We start from the raw sequence: 21,919 nt of genomic DNA on the forward strand, positions 1-21,919 counted from the left end.
ATATGAACCGATCAGCTTTTAAAAATGTACACCTTGGACACAGACTCAACTCCTGCCCACCCTACATAGCAACTTTTGTGGATGAGAATAAATAAAAAAAAATCTTATATATAGTTAGCAATCAATGTTACTAAGATACTCATACCTAATGATTGAATCAACATATCCTGAGTGATCACCTCCCCCACCCATCCAGACAATTTTTCTGCCCATTTTGGTATATGGTCTTCTACTTCAGTGATAAAAAAATTAATAATAACCAGCAATCCTTAATAGTTCATTAAAAAATGGCTTCATCATATCTGCAACGAGGGCTCAGTATGAAACAATCTTGAATTTGTAAGTACTGAAGAAATCCTCAGTATGTCAAATATTAAACTCATTCCTCATACGTTGAAATGGTGTAAAAGAGCCATGCTGGTATAACTGATATAGAAAAACTGTACAATAACTGATTGTGATGTACAAGAGCTTTGCCTTAAAGTGCCTGCATAGTGGTGTATTGCAGTTCCAGAATGATAGTATAGTCATGGAATTTCCAAATCTTAAAATGGATCAGCATGTTTTTCCACACACTCTGCAAGTCTAATATGCACTTCTATCTGATGTGTTTGTAGTGTCTTACAGGGTGAAAGTGTCCTATCAGCAATGAGTTAGATGTTTGATCCATTAAGACTTCGACAAACACCAGCTCATGTTTCTGTATGTTGAGGAGCTTGGTTAGTCGTTGGCACATTGCTACCCAAAAGTGGTACTGGAAGTTGATAAAAATCCATTCCCCTCTTTGAACCGGCAGTTGAAGATTCCTTTATCCTCTTCTGGGTCTGCGATGTCCCCAGATAAAGCAAGTGATAATACCATTTATTTGCCTAAAGAACGCTGATGGAAGATAAATGAGTAGTGCCCTAAACAAGTACAAGACTTTAGGTACAATAATCATTTTAATAATATTACATCTTCTAAGATTTGAAATAGGAAGCTCCACCCATCTACTTAATATTAGTGAGACTGCATTTAGCATTCTTGGATAGTTAACGGCCTTAATATTTTTATAAAAGGTAGTAAGTCTAATGAACAGGTAATTTAGGCTCTCCACTGTATGAGCAGGTTGGGCGTTATGGAGCACTGTATGTAGTATTTCAGTCTTTGCAGGGCTTACTTTATACTTCAATACTTTACCACATCTAGATGCCACTTCCTCAATAGCGGGAAGTGCAGAGTCTAGTTCTGCTGTGACAGTTAACATGTCATCTGCATAGGCCATGAGCTGAACCTGTAAATTGAGAAGTTTAAATAGTATGATATATGGGTGTAAAATAGGTACTCCTAGATATGGCTTCATGTAGAGGGAACATTAACAAGGTGACAGAGGGCATCCCTGCTTCCCCTCTAGTAACTGTAAACACACAGGAAGAGATTCCATTAACTGACACCATCCCTAATGCATAGTGATAGGGAGCCTGTATCCTTTTAATAGCCAGTTCAGGGATCCCAAATCGACCAAGAGCCTGTCAGAGGAACAGCTACTCAACCTTCTCAAATGCATTTGCAGCACCTACAACTATTATTTAAAGGCAATTGTGTGTGGTTTCTGCCTAATTGATGCTGAACATGGTGGCTAAGTCAGTATGGGCATTGGTGTCTGTACCCAGAATGAATCTGTGCTGCCACTAATTAACCAAATCCTGGCTAGTAACATTAAACCTAACAGCTAGTATATGGGCATATATTTTATAATCTGCTGTTACCAGAGAAATTAGCCTATAAAGTTTTTCCCTTGCAGGGACATTTTTTTCCCCTTTTTTTTTTTTTTAAACAAAATACCATAATTTTGGTTTCTGACCATGAGCTGGCGAGGAGACCTGCCTGCATAATATTTATGAATAACTAGTAAAAAAGTGGTTATATTTCCAATAATGGCCAAGTGTACAGTTTGCTGGGGATTGTATCCACCCCTGTGGCTTTCCCCAGTGCACCACTCTTAATCGAATCAGTAAGCTCAAAGCACATCAAGAAACCAACTCATTTTACCATCTCCTTCATTCATCACGTAGCATATACAAAGGTTATAATTGCTGAAAAATTTACCAGCTATATCTTCCTCATCAAGGAAGTGACTCCCTTTATAGCTATGAATTTCTAATAAGTGTTATTTTGCTATATGCAGTTAGGTTTTGGTGGCAAAGATTTGATCTGTGCCTTAGACCTAAAACATTCCCCCGAATACTGACATGACAATCATCCAAAGTAATTACTAAGCAGGTATGCTTAGACTTAAATGCCCTCGGCTTAGTCTTTAGATACAGTTCTTGCTCCTCTGATTTTCTGCTACTGTGGCCACATATTATCACGTGAAGCCTCTGATACCGGCTTTTAAGGCATCCCATACTGTGTTTACAAGGGCTGTGCTGTAATTCATTTGAATAAAGTATTTTCTAAATTTCCTAAGCCTCATCATATACTCTTGTGCATACCATGCAATCTTAGGGAAGGTCCATCTATGATTACTAGGTGAAAATTCAATAATTGTCAGTGTAAGTCGACATGAGCTGAGACACGAATAGGATGAAAGTCTACCATAGATTTACAAGCAAGCCCTTTACTAATTAAAAAGTAGTATGTACATGAATATTGACTGTGGATGGGAGAAAAAAAAGATATAGGCCCTCATTACAACCTTGGCGGTCGGACGACGCCGACCGCCAAGGCTGAACCGCCAGTCGGCCGCCCATGCAGCCAGAAACCCGCCCGCCGGCCCAGCGGGGATGTCGGCCGTAACATTGCAGCCGGCTCCTAATGGTGCTTTTTACTGTCTGCCAGTTGACCACCAGTTAACCCAGTTGACCGCCAGGGTTGTAATGAGGCCCATAATCAGAGATCGGGATTCTGCCATCTCCAAGGATTCACTACATCAATACTGCCTTTGCGTGTATCTATGATTTTGGTCTTGCGAGCACGCCCAGATGTGTTAGTGGTATTTTTAACTATAGATGTGGTGCAGTTAAAGTCTTCTTTTATAATAAGATCACCAAGCAGCATTCTAAGTTGATATCTAATTTGATAGTAAACTGTGGGGTTATCGGTATTGGGACCATTTATAGAACAAATATTAAAGCATAACCCATGGATCGAAACACCTGTATTCATCCACTCTCCCCTTCACATCCACCTTATGAAAAACCATTGGCTAATCACGACAAATTATTAATGTAGTCACACTTTTAACTGTTGCATTTACTACATTATCACTCTCATTTAGCATTTTTGTCTGTCTGGTTGTTCTAGTTTCTTGTAAATATTCAATGCAATGTTTAAAGCTATTCATGTCCTGTTTAAATCTCTTTAACTTCTTCCTAAAGTTAAGCCCGTTGACATTAAGGATAAGAATCTTAAATTGGACCATCGCTTTTGGTAAGCTTAATTCTGAGCCAGTTGCCCCCCCCACTTCCCAACAATCCACAGTGATCTGCCTCCTCCCCCCCCCCACTTTCCCTCCCTCCCTCTTTCTGCCCAGTATCCCCCAACCTAACCCATTCCATGCCCTAATCCTTTCTGCCAAAAAGTGAATCTCCCCCTCCCTATCAATTTTGGACACAGTTGGTAGCACCCTAAAACCAAATGAGGCTCCAGTGCCTCCGCTCTTCCAACCCTTACCAGAACCCAGTCCCAAAATATAAGTCAATATGAGTCAAACCCTTATTATCTGATCAAAACCTTAGTTCAAAAAAGGGGGGATAAGGGGTCTAAATGGTCAAGAAAAGTGTAATACAATCATCTATTAGCCAGTCGGTTTTCTCTGGAAAAGAACCGTGGGTGCTTGGTTGGATTTGATTCATATCTGAATTGAGTTTGGCAGTTGATCCAAAGACTTGTACCTATAAGTGTGGCTGGGACTGCCAGAGAGCAAAATTCAAGTATTAGCGCTGTAGTGTGGTCAGTTGTACGTATCCTTTGCGCATTAGCTTCAGGCTTTAGGCCTTTGTGCATTTTGCCCTGGATGTATTTATATTCCTTTGCTCGTAGCTTAGAGCTTTCGTGCACTTTACTCTAAATGCTGTTTATTCAGCTTCGTACTGTTATTTTTCAAATAGCCAGTTCTACGGTCTTGTTTTATATTTCATATCACACTGTTTAGCCTACTTCAGCACTGGAGTTCTCCATAATACATTACTCTGTGCTTCAGTCAAGGATACAGTCTGGTACATTGCCGATAGACGTGGTAGGAGTTTAGTCTTTGGCATTCCTGCGTAGGGACATTTTGTGATCACGCTGACATGTTAGTTATAAAAACACTTCCTTGTCCCAATGCAAGAGGGAGATTCCGACCAGGGAACCACAACTAGATGCTGACTTCCTCGTTGCAGATGCTGAACCAGATCACAGGCCTTTGCTCAGGTATGAGGGCTTATGTCTCCCGAGGGATACAGAAAGGCAAGTTAGTAGCTTAACATTCTGTGCTCGAAATAGAACTAGCTGAGAGAGTAGAAATTGTTAAACACCATGATAGCGTTATCCTTATGTTTCACTCTCCTCATGACTATTTCAATCCTACTGTGTTGTATGGTTCTTGTTATTGCGGCTCACGCTTTATTATCTAAAATGCAGTCATTTTATTAAAACATTATATAAAACTTATACTGCCTTTGTCATTTATATATGAGATCATACTGTAAATGAGAGAGTTGGTTTGGATCTGAGTGACCACGACTTCCCTGAGAAGTTCCAAAGATGTCATGCGCTCGGCTGCCTAATCATCTCTTCCTTTTTGGAGAAATGAGGCACTGGTAGTTAGCTGGAGAAAAAAACGGATTTAGGGTGACAGTGGTCCTTCCAAGTGGGTCCGACTCAGTCTCCCACACCGTGAACGATCCTGCTACCTAGAAATCCAGTAGTCTCATTTAGGATAATGAGAGCCCACGCGACAGTGCTTGAACATTACAGTCTCTTTTGTCAGTCTCCTATGCCATAACATAAAAGATGAAAAGAGTGAAGCCTTGTGGCGTAGTGAAGTGTGTTTTTTTTTGCGCACATGCTAGAACAGACTCCTTAATTCTGTAATAGGGAAAAAACTACAATTTCACTATGAGGGTTAAAGCCATTCTTAGGGGTTGAGAAAGGGACTTGATGGGCTCTGGCAGTTGATAAGGCTGGGATATCCTTCCATTCATATATTTTACTCCCTAGTCGATCATGACGTAACTGGGTAAATCAGTCCCAAGGATTACCCTGCCAAGTCTCAATCCCCTCCAGAATTCACAGATGCGATCTGTGGGATCTGTTCTCCAAGTTCTTATATTTTTGAGTATGGGTTTGCTGCTCATGCCTAGACTTATTATTTTTAATCTGTCCTTCAATCTTAGTGAGGCGAATCTCGTTGTTGGAACATAAACTATGCTAATTTTTCATTCATTGCATCCATTTTCCTTGTTAAATTCTCAATCTTTGGTCTCCTCTTTCTCTTCATTTTCTTAGCCCCTTTAATTTATTTCATTATAGTTTGAAGCATCTGCTTGGTGCCAAATATAGCGAATGATGAGTGATATTTCTCTGATTCTGTAGTAGTGTCAATATTGAAAGGACGACCCAACAGTTATGTCCCTCTGTTTGAATGAGGCCTCTGGCTGGGGTTTTATTAACAGTGTATACAAATTAGTGCAAGCAACGTTGTATGAAACTGAGCATGCTACATTAAGTGGGTAATATGTTGAAACAATGAGTACTTCAACCACTCATGGCTCAACAACGAGGTCGGAGCAACGACCTCGTTGTTATCACTAATGCCTTTACCACAAATGCCTTAACAACTATTTTTTGTTGTAAAGGCATTCCAGGTAAAGGCATTAGTGATCAGCATACACGGTTCCAGCATGCGTCCCCCTTGGCCCCGCACCCCTAAAAATTACCGTGACCTCCTCACCCCCACAACCACCCCAAACCCCCACCCCTAAAATTACCACAACCCCAACCCTCCTCCCCTAAAACCCTAAAGCACCCCAACCCACCCTTAAAACCTAAACCCTGACCGCCTCTCCCCCGCCCCTAAACCCTAATCACACTGAGCCCCCACCCCAAAACCTAAAAATACCCTGAGTCCCCACCCCCTCCCCTAAAACCTAAAGCACCCCAACCCACCCCTAAAACCTAAACCCTGACCCCCCTCCCCCCCTGAACCCTAATCACCCCGAGCCCACCACCCCACCCACAAAAACTAAAAATACCCCGAGTCCCCACCCCACCCTTAAAACCTAAAGCACCCCAAACCCACCCCTAAAACCTAAACCCTGACCCACCCCTCCCCGCCCCTAAACCCTAATCACCCGAGCCCCCCACACCACCCCCAAAAAAACAGCCCCAGTCCCAGCCCAACTTACCTCCTCCTTGACCGTGTTGACTCTCTTCTTCTGTGCCTTAACCACGCATTTACGTGGTTCACACATGCGTGGTTAAGGCCCTAAAACAAGGAAGTCTTGGAAAACGAAACAATTTTTCGCTTTCATTTTCTACGACTTTGTGGTTTAGGACTCGTTGTTCCGGGTATTTCCCCATTAAGTGTGCTCTTATTCAGCATATTCTAGGGGATTGTGCCCCATCTCCCCTGGGTCAGCATCAATGGGGGGCATTAGTGGGTGATAGTAATGGGCCTTTCCTGTCTTGGTTCAAGGGTATCAGAGGGTGAAATTGATATAGGTCCCCCTCACGTTGCTGGTCACTGCTTCCTTAACTATTTGCTGTGTTGACTGCAACAGAATGTGGTTGAGTGGTTAAGTTTGATCTAACTTAAACAGGTAAGGTACCAATAAGAGTACCCAAATTGGGTCATAGAGCTCAAGTTTGAGTGGCATTGTGGGTTAATGCTGGGAAGTGTCAGTTTATTAGGTGAAACAGTGTATTCTGATAGTACTGATGATGGTTGCAGCTCCCTGTATTGATCCTCCAGACAAAATGGAGCTGGCAGGGAGCTCATCCACCTGGAGGAATGGGCCTTCTATCAGCGCGGGCTGTGCCCTGTTCCACATCCTCCAAGTTTGTTCTCTTGGTGTTTTTTCTGTAGTGATTTTGCTGGGCTTCCTTTTAGATTTGGTGTCCATCGTTGAAAAAGAGAACCCCCCCCCAGAAGAGATGTAACTGTAACCCAAATCTGTATCTACCTTATTGCCACTTGTCGTATCCAATTAGAAAAGATGAGAGTGCAGATTCCTGTTCATAAAGTACATCATAAATACTGGCACAGACATTGTGGCAGTCAACAGTCACAGATAGAGACCAGCAGAAATGGAGTCAAGCAAGTTTATCAAGACAGACACTTTGAATCAGTAGACAACTGTGGAGTTACTTCAGACTTTCATGCAGAATTCATGTAGAGCCCACAGAGAGTTTGTACAGGCTACTGACAGAAATCTATACTGGGCAAATATAAGCAGTATATACCGAATTAGCCAGGGAAAGAGCCCCACCCTTGCTGGTTAAGTCAGTGTTCCAGTGTAAAAGCCCCCTCAACATCCAATGTGGTGATCATGCGGATTTCCTGCCTCTGAAAGAAAGCTGTTCATGGCTGCAGAGAAGGCATTCAGATCCAGCCACATCCATGGGTGGAAGTGGAGCTGATGCATGTCTGGTTCTTGACCTCTCCAGAACTCCCGCTGACCCACTCTTCAGATTCAGGACTCAAGAATATGACTAGAGGTGAAATCATAACTTACTGGACAAGAGGAATCTCTTGCCTGGATGCTGATGACGGTATCCTTTTAATTCACAGCAGAGAAGTAAACTTCAGAGTCACAATGGTTATGCCCTACTCTGCAGCAGACATTTTCTTGGAGCATAGTAGGCTTAGGTGGATGGCAGCAGGCAAATGCTGTAAGGGAGACTTAGGTATGCTGCCTTTCGGCATCTCACAGAGCCCCCATCTGTTCGGCTGTTATTTAAAGAGAACCAGTGAAACGATTATCTTCTCAGAGTTGGGATCTGGTTTTTATATTAGTTCTCACATATAATGAAGTGGGGATATGTTCAAGACTTGCAATAAGAGATGAGGAATTCTTTCAGAGCTTTTGAGAAGTCACTGCATAAAACAGTACAAAGAAGGGTGCCAGAAAAGTACCTTTAGATGTTAAGAAAGGGCTGAAGTTTTCATTTAGCCAGTAAGCCTCCCAAATAGTCATAAAGTTCCATAAGCATGTATAGAAAGAGTGCCATTCTTTGGATTTACCCATATCTACAGTGCAACTAGCAGAAGGTTTGGTAAGCAAAGTCCATTTTCATCCTGTACAAAGCTACTGGGTTTTATTTCACAGGAAATTTGGGGAAAGACCACTTAAACATTGCAAACTTTCATAAAGAAAATGTGACCAGCTAGATGTATCATAGCACTAATAAAAGTTATTTATCGTTACTTACCCCAGTGATAATCCCGTTATTGAACTGAGCATCATGAGAGGCAGAGTGGACCCACTGAGACTGAAACTTCTGACCACTAGGCCAAGCAAAGACCTGTAAAGTGGAACTCTTTAGTCAACTGGCCATTGACCACTGCTCCAGATAAAGCCAAAGAGGCTTTTGAATGCTAAATACCTAAATGTTATAAATGTTTCTATTCGACAAAAGTGAAAAAATAGGATTCAATTGAAAATGAAGAATAGAGACACATCTTTTGACCAAATATGTAAAAAACATTCTATATGGCATTTTACGACAAGCCTTCTGAGCAGAATATGGCAATGTCGGCTTGGTGTTTTTTCTAGATGTTTCCCAAGATATATCAATTGATTGGATCCCATATGATTTTATTTTGATTAGATGTATTACCACATTGTGCAAAAATACCATGGAATGACACCTTCATGTACACAATTGAAAAATAGAAATACTAAATCATCAGATAAAATCATACATGTAAAACAGGTAACCACAACTATAACCAACAATTACAAAGCATTTTGACCATATGCCATCAATCATAATCACTTGAAACTGGCTTAACATTGAGGCACTAAAAATGTATAGCTTAGTCTTCAATACCCACAGGGCTCTTCACTCTGGTTCCCTGACCAATCTAGCCAAGACACTAGCAATCTTTCCTGGTTCAGAAAAAACCTTGGTGTGATCACTTGACACATGCCACCCTTCTCATGTACCTATATTACATACAACACCTATGCAGTATGTAATTTGCGTGATTGTATGATTTCTCCTTATCTTTCTTTTATTTACTCCATATATTTTTCCTGCGATCTGTAACTGATCATTTGTCCTTTTGTACACCACTTTGTGAACCTTGCGGGTCTGGTTCAATATGTAGAAAACAATTAATTAATAAATAAACAAGTAGTTTATCTGCAGCGTAACACATAATAGCTCAAGGCTCCTTGCTTGAACTCACTTGAAAGCTAATACTTTTTCTTCCTCTTCTTCTTCTCCTTAGTGTTGATGGTGGTGAGTTATTCGACCGAATTGCAGATGAAAACTACAATCTAACTGAGTTGGACGCAATTCTGTTTGCCAAACAAATTTGTGAAGGAGTGTATTACCTACATCAACAGTACATTCTCCACTTGGATCTTAAGGTTAGTGCATTAATCATAATTTACGTTAGTTTTCATTTGTTGTGGTGAGGATTTTGACCTCCAAAATGTTCTAGGGATGAACTAATCCCACACAGTGGTCCCTCGTGTAATAGCACATAAGGCATCTGGACGTCTATGTGCTATCTTAATCCACCCAGAAAGCTTGTTTTAAGAAAACAGAGTTGACCCACTTCTTATGTTATGTTTAATTCAACTGAGTGTGAATAACAAAATGTTATGATTAATTATGTGATCTTCTCACTCCCTCTATCCCAATTTCAGAATGTGCACACCATTTTTTAGTCCTCTATACACCACACCACAGGCAGTTATTTCTGATCTAACTTGGGGCACTGTATTAAAGGAGTTTCTGCAAAGACTGAAGTAATTCTGTGCTGTGCTGCCCAACTAGAAGAACTGTGAAGTTGTGTTATCTTGTCTATACTCATTACACTATACTGCATGTGAGGAGGGTCCTCTACATGTCCTTCATCTTCAGTGAGGGCATGACCACCAAGGGAAGAGCCCAAGAAGATTCTGGATTAATCACTGCATTTGTCTAGGTTGCCTAAGATGCACTTCCAACCCAGTGGCATATGGACTGTGCCCACTGGCCATGTGTGTCTATTGAGGGAGCTGATGTGTCCAACCAAAGACACCAAAGCATGAATGTTGCATCAGAAACACTGATCTCAGGAGACTGACTTTACCAGCCAGTGATGCTTGAGAAATGCTATATCTCTGAGCAACACCAGTGTTTGGCTAATATAGGCATGCTTTTGATGTTGTTTGGGTGGAGGTTTTCTGTGGTGTGGGCATATTCTACCTGTTGTGTGTCTATGAACCTGAGACTTGAACTTTCCTGTTGATACCTACAGACTTACAGTACTTTTATGTACTCTAACAGCTGACTGGTTTTTACTGTCTTTTGAAAAACTATAAATACCTGTTTTCTGCAGGGCTCCAAAGCCATTGAGGCTTGGTTTGTGCTATAGAAACTCATGCAAGTTGGTAGCTGAGTGGTGGAGGCGTGACTTGGGGGTCCCTGGCTCCTATATTTAGAGGGGGGCAGCCCCACAACCCTCCACATACTAAAGGAGCCTCTATTTGTGGCTGACTGGTCCCGGACAGGGGCCACCCAATCCTCAGTGTTACGCCGGCAACATTGGGAGCTGTGCAACCTTCACCTTGCAGCCTCTAATGGCGTGGCTGCCCCTTCCCCTTTGGTGGCTGGCACTGGGAAGGGAGACAATGGTGACCCCCTTCCCACTTGAGAGCTAGAGTGACTCCATTGAGGAACAGCCTGGGCCCAAAGAGCTCATATCTGAGGTGGGCGGGCCCATGTTGGGCATCAACCGCCAGGGGCCGCACTGTTGCAGCTGGGCCATAGTGCAGCCTTCACTGTAAGAGCTCTTTCACCTCTGCAATGCCTCTCCTCCTTGGAACTGGCATAACTGATTGGGGCACCCCAGAGGAGGCAGCCTGGGCTGAGGACTCCCCTGCATAAGGTCGGTAGGGCTCCAGCCATCCACCACTGGGACCTCTCTGGACTGACAGACTGGCCCTTTCTAATGCAGGAACCTGACCACTCGTACTGGGATTGCATCTCCCCTCATCCCGTTGAGGAGGCAGCTCCAACTGCCTCCTCCCCCCACGACATCTGGGGTTTTGTGGGGCGGATGGTCCCCCTTGGACAGGGATGCTGGGGCCCAAGGATTAATTTACAACTCCAGGCCCCAGTCTCTCCTGCACTCATTATTACTTAGGACCTCTTTCAGCACCAGTCACTTTATGGAGAAAGGAGCCACACCCAACTGGATGGATTGCTGCAGCTATCAGGCTTCTGCCTCATCGGTCTCCGGGGTCCCTCCTGTGGTGAAGAACTCACCAGGCTGCTTGTGTTGCTCTCCCCCCTTCCGGCCCGCTGATGGGGCATAAATTGGAAGTGGGCATGGCCCTCCAGTGACTCGACACACACCTCCTATCTCCCAGTGTATAGACACCAGAGGGCGCACCAAACAACAAAGGCCTCAGGCCCTGCTGCCTCCACCAGGCCAGGCAGCCCAGCCCCCCCCAGACCTGCCTGGACAAATTGAATGCCATCCTTATGCAATCACTGCCTTTAGGTTTTTCCTTGAGGCAAAGGTGGATGCCATTTCTAAGGATACTGATCTTCTACGCGATGACCACTGCAAATGTACCAAGAGGGTTACGCACTCCCAAGAATGCAATAACAGAGCTGCAGCTCTTTACTCAGGACCTCCAAAACCAATTTTGCAACATGGAGGAAAGAGTTTGATTCCTGGAAGGAGCATACGGAGGATGCAGAGGGGCAAGCCTGGTGCAGTAATGTTAGGGAGTTGGGACTACTGGAGGGTGAGGTAGTCCCCCCAACATGCTATAGACTTCCTGGAGGCCTGATTTAAAGAACTGATGGACCCTTGGGATATCACCCCATTCTCCATTGAGTGGGGCGAGTGGGTGCCCAACCTGCGTCCCCCAAAGCGCCTCCTTGCAAAGTAGTCAAGAAAATCCTCAATTTCAAAGACTGGAATGCTATCCTTAAAAAGCCTTGACTGTAAACCCCTCCTGAAGGGCAACCACAGATTATTCATATTCCCGGACTACACATTGGAGGTCCAGAGACAACAGACATCATTCCTCAGAGTTAAGCAATGCCCGAGTAAACTGGGGGTTAAGTACAGCCTCTTATTCCCACCCAAGCTAAACATCATATCTGGCAACAAGATCCACTTTTTCACTGACCCTTTGGATGCCTGGGACTGGGCAGAGGCCTCTCCGTCTTCAAGACAACACTGTAGACCATCGACAAATTGTGTCCTGGCGTCTGTTATTGCCGCTTCACAACTAAAGAGGGACATTCCACTACACCAGTGACCACCTGTCCAGACTAGGTCTGAAAGAGCCATTACTCGGCCCTTGATGCGGCTGCATCCTTCTGCACTTCTCCTGTGATTTCCTCCAGCTCCTCATTGGAGGATTCTGATGCCGGGGCTCCACACCAACTCTTCCTAGGGACCAGAATTTGCCTCCCTAGAGGCTCCTTGAGACAGCTGACTATCTGGTGTGACATGCTTTGCCCTTTTTGCCCTTTTTGCTAGGCCATTTGCCTGGCTCCATGATAGTGAATCGGGTCCATTTGGGGACACCTGATAGTCTCCCTCTCCCCCCTAGCACCATGAACTGTCTGGAAAATTCATCTGTTCAGTTGTATATGAGCCACTCCTTAGTTGTCCTTCCTCATAGAGCCCAGACCACTTCTCAATAATGGTACTGCCATGCCATCTCCATCCCTACATGGAACATTGGTTTGAGAGACTGGGACCTCCTGCCTGATGTGTTCTTATTGTTATTGGTTCTGATTTGCTTCCCCCCACCACCAGCCCCCTGGGCCCTACTCCCCCACGAACTTGAATCTTCCTTCATCTCATGGCATTGTCTAGAGGAAACACTTTTCATAGAACGATCAGTAGACCATCCAACCAAATCTCCTGGAACATACGAGGCATGTATCCTCCCCTCCTAGTGCTAAAAAATGCATACTTACCTGAAGCAGCTCTGTATCCAGATAGCCCTACTGCAAGAAGCTCATATGACCCAAGTTGAGGGGCTCAGAATTTAGACACGCTGGAGGTGTCAGGTTTTCACTACTAATGTCTGCACATACGCCCAGGGCACCATAATTTGGTTACGAGAGAGAATGCCCCTAAAGATGGTGTCACAGGTAATAGACCAGGAAGGTTGTTCTGTTCTTTGAAAGGCTGTCTTGGACGCCATTTCTCTGCTTTTAGGAAGCATATAAACTCTGACCAAACACATTTCCTCCACAGCCTTTCCTCCTACCTGGCCATCTGAGTCCACTGTCATTGACCTCCGCTATGCCTTCCACACCCTCCACTGGGACATCCTCTTTGAGGTGTTGACATGGATCAGAGCCGGACCCCGTCTACCTTGCCTCATTTGTTTACTGTACATGGATCCCATGATCTGGGTATACTATGGGAAACATCTCTCTGGTTATATACCTGTGGACAGGGGTACGAGACAGGGGTGCCCATTCTCCCCCTTGTGGGAGGGCATGGCAGCATGGTGACGAATGGATCAACCTGCTCACGGACACCACCCACACCATCTCATTGTATGCTGGTGACGTTCTATTCTATCTCAAAGATGCTTCAGCTGATCACTCCTCGAATGCTCGACTCTTGACTGAGTGTGTGCAACCTCTATTCATGCTCTTGGCTTACGAGGTCTTTCTACACTCTCATTTCCAATTACTGATGGCTTACAGAGAATCATGAAAGACTCCACAATGGAGTCTCTCTCTCTCTCTCTCTCTCTCTCTCTCTCTCTCTCTCTCTCTCTCTCTCTCTTTCTCTCTCTCTCTCTCTGCTACTGGGCTAAACTTCTGCTCCAAAAAGGTAGGATTTTAATTTGAAAAGTAAGGGTACTGATAGTGGCAAGTTTAGTTGTGGAAGGGGAAGGTAAAAGCTGTGGTCAACATCTAAAAAAGTTAGGTTGAAGTCTGGGGTTTACCTACTGGGTCCTGCTGGATTGTAATTGGACTTTGCTCCCTGCTCGCCACCTCTTTCATTGGGACTCTGGGACAAATGATGGCATAAGAAGAACTTCTTAAGGAGCAGATCACAATTTTTTTTTTAAGTGAGTGGGAGGTGCTGAGGCTGGTGATGACAGAGCTCTCACCACCCTTCTGCGCTCCATTACTGTATTGCCCTCAAAACTGTCCAAAGGAGCAACAAATAATTGAGACTTGTTTAGGCAATTTATTTCTAAGGCTTAACTAACAGATTAACAGGAGTTGGAATGAGAAACGTGAGAAGAAGAAAAGTATACAGACAAACGCAGGGCAGGTAAATGAGTCATCTAATGTACTGAGAGAGTTCAACACATCAAGGGCCAATGCGATTAATGCTGTTACCTTGCTAGGGACCAGAATTGATCGTTGGACAATCTGCAGAGAGGTGTATACATGAAAGTGCTGTGGAGGGCCCAGAGAAGTCTTCTGTGGCTGGCTTAAAAGTGGGTCTGTATACTGTATTTAGAGGGGTGGTTGACATGGAAACTGAAGTGCTGAAACAAGTTGTGATGATGGTGTGTTGAATACCCTAGAAAGCCAAGTTGACAATGTTGGCATTAGTTGCACAGTGATGGTTCCCATGTAATGATGGAATGGAGCGATAAGCTGCTGAGAGATGCAATAAAAAGAGGAAAGGTGGTGATCGCAGAAGATAGTCTCTTTTCTGCCCTGATATTGGCTCTATAGCATCGACTAGAAAACATATCTAACTGAAGTGAAGCACAGTTTGATGGCAAAAATAGCTGTGGCACTAGCTGGTTTCTTTGCTGGGAGGAGTATCTATTTTCACAAGGGGATTTATCCAGAAACTACTTGAACGATCTACTCTCTGATGCCATTCATACAGACAAAAGGTGATGGGGATTGCCTCCAGTGAGTCTAAACACTGGCAATCGCTTGGGGTAGCATTCCAGTCCATCGCTCTTTTGCCCACTATACCACCTCAGCTTGGACCCAGGCATATGAAAAGCAGTCTCGATCCTCCTCAAATAGGGACAATCCAGCCGGAACTGCTAGGCCAGGTCCTCCGTGAACCGGAATACAAACTACCCAGGATTGAGTCTCGCCCTGATTGGGACTCATCAATGTAGCTTAGCTGTAGTGCTACAGTGAGCACGGGACTCACATCTGGGCGTACCCTTGCCACTTAGGTCAGTACATCGGACACACAAAAGCTGGTGGGGAAGGAATGCTTGCAGTAAGTCTAACCCTGTGTTTTTTCAGTGCTGTGAAATGGTAAAAATCTGCAGCGGTACAAGCATTTTAAAATTTCTAATCAGCATCTTTAAAAGTACAGAGATGTCACATTTTTGTTCCTCACAATAATGTAAAAAAAAAAAATTCCTAACGGTTTACAGATCTGTGGCTGTTAGGCTACGCACATCTCTGCATCAGGCTGTCAACTCACTTGGCCACTCAGGTTTCACTTTTATTGCAAATGTAACAGAGGCTGAGTCTGAGTAACTAAACTGGTGATGTCCCAGAAGAAGTCCATCTTTTTGCCACGTTTTTTCAGGATTTTATTATTTATGAACTAGGACTGTGGGTGTTTTTGGCCTTTGTTCAGAAACAACAACACAGCCCCCTGCTTCACGTACTTTTCCCTAAAACAAGATAACCTTTTTGGCCACTTAAGCGGCATATTGACTTTTTTTATAATTCAGTTGTTTGTGTATAGAAACTGTCAAGTCTTCTGTCAAAGGAAGCTTGCATCGATCAAAGCCCTGCCTGCACGAAAGCCTGCAGCATGTCAGTGCCTTCTGTCTCAGCAAACCCCTGTCAAAAGTTGACACTGATAAATATGCAGCTTACAGAGGTATTTTGTAGCAGTTCTGGGACAAAAAGATGCCATAACACTGGCCTTCCTAATGCTCAGGGCTCTCACGGACTACCCAGTGGAAATGGAAGGCAAGTGTCCCTAGAAGGGTGGGTGTTGATACTCGAGTGTCAGAGAGAGGTTGCCATAGGGAGGAACTAGGCGGGAGAGAGCAAGTTAGACAGGGCTCTGTACTTCCTTCTTGCAAAACAAAAAAACTCAGCTTTGCTCTATTATTTGGGCCTATGTCAGCCCCAATTGGACCATGAAATAGTCACGAGGAGGAGAAAGTGCAGGAATTTTGACATGATTTGTTTAGGAAATTCTGATGATGATTGCTGGTTGACTTTACTTATACACTGCTACACACCTCTCTCACGTCAGATGTTTGCTTGGAACCACGAGGACATCAGAAGAAGGCCTGCTTGGAAAAGTGTTTGTCGGCCAGCCGAAGACAGAGGAATAGGACTCAGCTTCAACTTGAATCCCTGATTCAGAAAAAACACCATTAGGGTCAGGGAAGCTGGCTTCTTGTTGACCAATAAGACTTACTTGGTTTCAGGGTATATTCAAGAGAAATTCTGCTCCACAACAGTGACATCTGCCTGGAAGAAAACCAGCAAGATCAGATAGAACTGGACATTTGGCTGTGGTCCTGACTGGACGTTGGGGAAGCCTTTTCCCATTTGAACCTATAGTCTGATGTTGAAAGAACTGTACCTTGATGTTTGGGGAACTTTGTAACAGAAGCTATGGAACCTTTTCTGCAAGTTATGGACGTTTAAATTCAGAATCTTTTTTATTAGGCTACCTAGTGAATATGCAGCCTTGGCAGGCAACATTTCCTGGTCTGCAATGCTCTGAGCTTTTTGCTACAAGAATGAAGACTTGTGTGGGACTTTTCAAACAGTGCGTCTGACCCAAAGATTCTTACCAGGCAGTGGCTACCAGCTTTGCCTTGCTGATCTAATTCAACCTCCATAATAGTGTCTAATTGAGAAGGTAAACCACAAAAAAAGGAAAAGGTACCAATGTATGCTCAGTGATGAGGGAACCTTGGCAGCTACAATTTAACAAGCTGTCCCACTCATTGCTTTCCGCAACTTAATTCAAGACTTCAGGGGGGTCAATAAAAATACCTTAGCTGACCTTGTAGAGAGACTGTGAGCCACAGCTTGACAACTTGCCCCAGTGGCATATTCTGACTTCTGAAAAGGCGACTACGTTTAAGGATAAAATGATTGACTGGAGTGAATCATTAGGCTGTGACCAACCTCACTTGATCGCCAGCTGGCCACCAAAGGGGTCTGGGACCTGTTTAACTGCTCCCCATTGACCAACATTGGTTGTTTAGATTTTTATGGTTTTCTGTGGGCACCTTTTAATATTTGTATAGCTCCTGATCCTTACATCCTATTTTGTTATTTTGATGTCATTTAACCATAACATTCTCCTCTTTTCAGCTACATTGTGTGGGATTTTTAGTTTACTTTTGTGTTCAGAATAATGTTTTGATGTTGCCCTTCATGGGTCACATGCTTTTTTCTTTGAGAAAGTCTTGCTGCTTGTGCCAAGCTTCCAAGTCTAGGCTCGGGATTTCTCACAGAAAGCTGCTTTTTTACATAGGCTTGAGATTATGTTTGCTATGTGGGAGCTCAGCCGGGCTCTAGACTAAGGTCGCAGTACCCCATAATCAAGCAAACCGGTTTCGTCACCCATTGATTGGCAGCTCATTCTATATTGTTAGCATTCTTGTTTATTGTGAACCATATCATGGCTCTGTTTCAAAATATTCACTTGTCTTTCCACACAAATGCTTATGGCTAAAGGGAGATGGCCGCCTCAGAGTATCTTATGTTCAAACACAGCAGCATAGATCTTCCAGTGAAGTGACAAAATTACCTGATAAAAAAAGAACTGGAGAGCTTCGTACCTCCCACAAGCCTTACTCCTGTGACGCCAATAGGTCGGAGTTGAAGTACATTCAAGTGTTAATGAATACTGATATGGGTTCAGTTTAAAGACATCTTTGATGAAGTTGCTGCAAGTTATTCTGCCATATGAAGTAATAGAAAATAATTCTATTGAGGCGGTGCTTTGATCATTTCCTCCTGAAAATACTTGAATGCCTTTTTTATACTTGACTTCCTTAATATCAAATAACGAGGCTTCAAGAAATACGTAATACAACTGTCCAAAACTCTAACCATCCTTAACAAACTGTTTTAGGTCTCTTCACTGGCTTTTTGTAAAATTTGAGGTATCATTGGAGATACTCGCCTTGTTTTCTAAACGTTGGTAGCTTTGTTCCCGAGAACCTGAAACACAAAATGATGAGGTGCAACCTAGACATAAAATAGGATCTTTTAGAAATCTGTTCTCCCTAACGAAAGAAACATTCAGTAGCTGTGTCAAGGATTTTAACTTAAGGTAACTTCACAGTTATGTCTTTCCCTTTTATTGCTATAGGCACCTGTTGCACAAACAATGTTCACTAAGGATAAATCCATATTCTTTGGTATTGTATTTGTTAGTACAATAGAAATGATAAGATGTCTTTTTTAATTATTTTTGGATTTGATCAAATGGTACATGAGGCATTATTTGTATAAACATTGAATTGCATTTTGATATGTGTGTGTTGTCTTCGTTTTTGTCTGCTTTTAATGTCTAGAGCATTTTAATTTGGAATTGGTGGTCAATTGGAACTATTTTTATCATGCTAAGTACTATGTTATCTCTGCATTAGAACATCGATCTGTTGTGAGTGGCTTGCAGCGAATAACGGCATAGTGTGCTTTTAACACAGAAAACATGTTCTTATTTTTGGCATTAGGTTAAGAACTTTGAATATACCTTTTTACTGTTGACTACACAGATGTTCAGGTTTCTCATCAGATTTTACCTTTCTTACATGCAGATATTTTCGAAAACAATGCCTGCAGGTGTTCCCGCGTACTTCCACAGATTTACACTTCATATTTACAAAGAATAGCTTTTTGACAGAAACACCAAATTGTCAGGCCAAGTACGAATGGCAGTTAATTAGAGCATGTCTGTGAAACTGTAACTGGCATGTGTTTTTCGTGCCACACCAAAGTGACACACCTCTCAGGCCAGTCACACTTTTTTACACTAGTTTTTAGCAGTGCTGGCCTATGGTGTGTGCGAACCGTGCAGTCGACAAGGCCCGTAACTTAGGGGGGGGGCAAAAATGTCTCTGAAAAATTCAAAGAAATTTACCATTGACGTCAGAGTGCCTGCCCCTCCGCACCGATGCGCCTGTTGGCCAGCGCTCTGAGCTGAAGAAGAGCTGGGCTCAATCAGCTATGAGGCAACAAAAGAAGTATGGTGTGAGGAAGCGGAAGGGACACGTCCCACTGAAAGCGGGAGGCTTTTCATTGTTTCTGTAAACACTGGCTATGCCACTGCTAGCTCCGAGATCGCAGAACAGGAGCAGGTAACGTAAACGCACAGTGCCTCCGTGGATTACTGTCGCAACGTGTGCTGCGTGTACTGTAATTTTTGTAATCTGCTGCACCGCAGGAAGGGCGGCAGTCCCCCCTACTTTGGTGGGGGCCATACAATATACTCTGCACAAGACCCGAAATATCCCAATGCCGGGACTGTTCTTAGGTATGCACTGGTGACAAAGAGGGCACATTATGCCCGCTTTGTTAATGTTTTTCTCTCCTTTGGCAGCCATGAAATCAGCAGATTTCCTCCAAAACGGAGACTTTCTGCAGAGTTTGTTTTGTTTTTGGGCCTATCAAAGAGGAATTAAATGCCTCTGGATTTCATGCCAGGCATAGATGGTTTACCTGCTGTGCACCGCCATTGTTTCACTATCTGCAACACATTTTACATGGACCACAATCCCATTTCCGAGTATGACGAGTATGCTAATGACCTGGAGGTCATTTATTCTGCGTTTTTCATTTCATTGAAAGCAAACTCTAAGAACACACTAGCAGCAACTTTCCAATCAATAAAACTTTCAAACATAATCATCTCAGCTGTGGCTGGACAAAATATGAAATTAAGGCTAAAACGTTGGCTGCAAAAGTATAAAAAAAGAGATAAGTCAGAAACAAATTTGACGGCTCAGAAGTAGAGAACTCAGATTTGTAAAGGAATATCTAATATTAATATTAATGCATGAGTTTAGGTTTCCTTACATTGGTTTGGAGTGAACTCCCAGAGTGGAGAACATGATATAATTAGTATATTAACTATACCTACCTATTTTTGTAGTTTCTCGGACTGTCATATCTGTACATATTAAAATTACATGTATTTACTTTTACAGCCTGAAAACATCTTATGTGTAAGCCACACTGGAAATCAAATCAAAATTATTGACTTTGGATTGGCCAGAAGGTGAGTCACTTTGAATACATACAGCTTAAGACAACATATTTACATATTAAGTGCTTAAATTACGTTGCTTCAAATGCCTTTGGTGTTCAGCCTGCACTGATACAATATCCTTATGAAACAGAGCAATGTGCATGTTCTTGCGAGCGGCCATTTTATCAAACTGACTTAGGGGATAGAGACATGCACTTTAGAGAAGTGTGATTTAATGTAGAAAAAAAAGTAAGTGTCCGACTCAGTGACAGACAATTTTCCTCTCTTTTGATGCTAAAGCAAGGCTTATTTAGTGCAATGCATCCTAATATTTACAGCACTTAAAATCTGTAAGAACGTGGAAGTAAACAGTGAATGATTGCTACATTACACAGATGCCCTTGGACATTAAATGCTTTAACTTGCCTTTCTTTTTATTATGTGCCCCCGCCATCAGCTCGGGCACATGCACGTGAGGAGGACATTCATCGATTGTTAACTCCCGCATTGGGTATTAACCATGTTAATTTCCTGTACAGTGGGCATTAAGGCTGAATTGTAAATGAATTTCCTGAATAGACTGAGGGCCTGATTACGAGTTCATTGGTCTGTGGACCGCCATTGTGGTGGTCCGACCGCTGCGTCCTTGGCAGTCCGACAGCCAGATTACAAGCAATGCTGTTAACCCGCCACAGGAATGGCAGTACTGCCAGCATTGGAGCTGCCGCTGGTGAAGATGTGGCGCTCACTGTTGGCGGTGCCGGCATTGGGACCACCGTGAGTATTATGACCTGTCTGACCACTGAGCTGTCAATGGCAGGGACCCTGCCATGAAAAGGTCTGCGGAAAGGCAGGTAAAGGGCCCAGGACAAGGGCCCCACGGGGAATGACCACATGTAGGGTGAAGCAGGGACCCATGTGGGCCCCCCCTATTCCTGTGATGTCTATGGGTGCACTGTGTCCCATGCACAACATGGTGAATGGGGACAGTGCACCAATGTAGGGTAGTGTGGCCTGCATCAGACGTAGGCTCACTCCCATAGCCAATCCATGCCGCTGCCATACTTCTCTCTGCCAAAACACCGGCAGGCCCAGGCGTAACTCGTAATCAGGCCCTAAATTTCATGAATGGACTCATTTTTGAATTTCCCAAGATTTAGTTTTATTTTGTTCTCTGAAAAACAAAAGAAACCCCCCTCAGTGGGGGTTTGTCTTTGAAAAATGAAAAAGCAATGTCCCCGGTATGCTGGGAGTTTTCTCTCACCACGTCCTTGAGGATGATTGAGCATTCATGCACAGATCCGCCATGGAATCAAAAAACATTTTGTAAGGGTATTGTTAGGGTTTAATTTTTATTTGTAGTTGGTTCATGTCGCAGCACGGTATTTTTACCAGAGAAAATCAATTCGCCTCACAAACTCTAAGGCTCTCATTCAGAAAAGGTCATAGACTGTAAGAAATGGGGCTGTATCACAAACCCGTTTTCTGCACCTCGCCGCTGCAGAAGGGGTCTGTGCATTTCTTTTTTGTATCTTCAGTGCATCCATTCACTTAAAAAATCCAAGATAGTTC

At 43.4% G+C, this 21,919-nt stretch overlaps 1 protein-coding gene across 2 annotated transcripts in view; it reads left to right on the forward strand.

Moving 5' to 3' along the window:
• Positions 1 to 21,919, forward strand: part of MYLK3 (myosin light chain kinase 3) — a 386,764-nt gene that overhangs the window by 292,639 nt on the left and 72,206 nt on the right. For both annotated transcript variants that reach the window (XM_069216622.1, XM_069216621.1), the window contains exons 8-9: positions 9,422 to 9,563; positions 20,307 to 20,377. In XM_069216622.1, coding sequence (XP_069072723.1) covers positions 9,422 to 9,563; positions 20,307 to 20,377 — 213 coding nt within the window. The remainder of the gene's footprint in view (positions 1 to 9,421; positions 9,564 to 20,306; positions 20,378 to 21,919) is intronic.

This window comes from Pleurodeles waltl, chromosome 12 (assembly GCF_031143425.1).
Source record: "Pleurodeles waltl isolate 20211129_DDA chromosome 12, aPleWal1.hap1.20221129, whole genome shotgun sequence".
In the NCBI taxonomy this organism is placed as follows: domain Eukaryota; kingdom Metazoa; phylum Chordata; class Amphibia; order Caudata; family Salamandridae; genus Pleurodeles; species Pleurodeles waltl.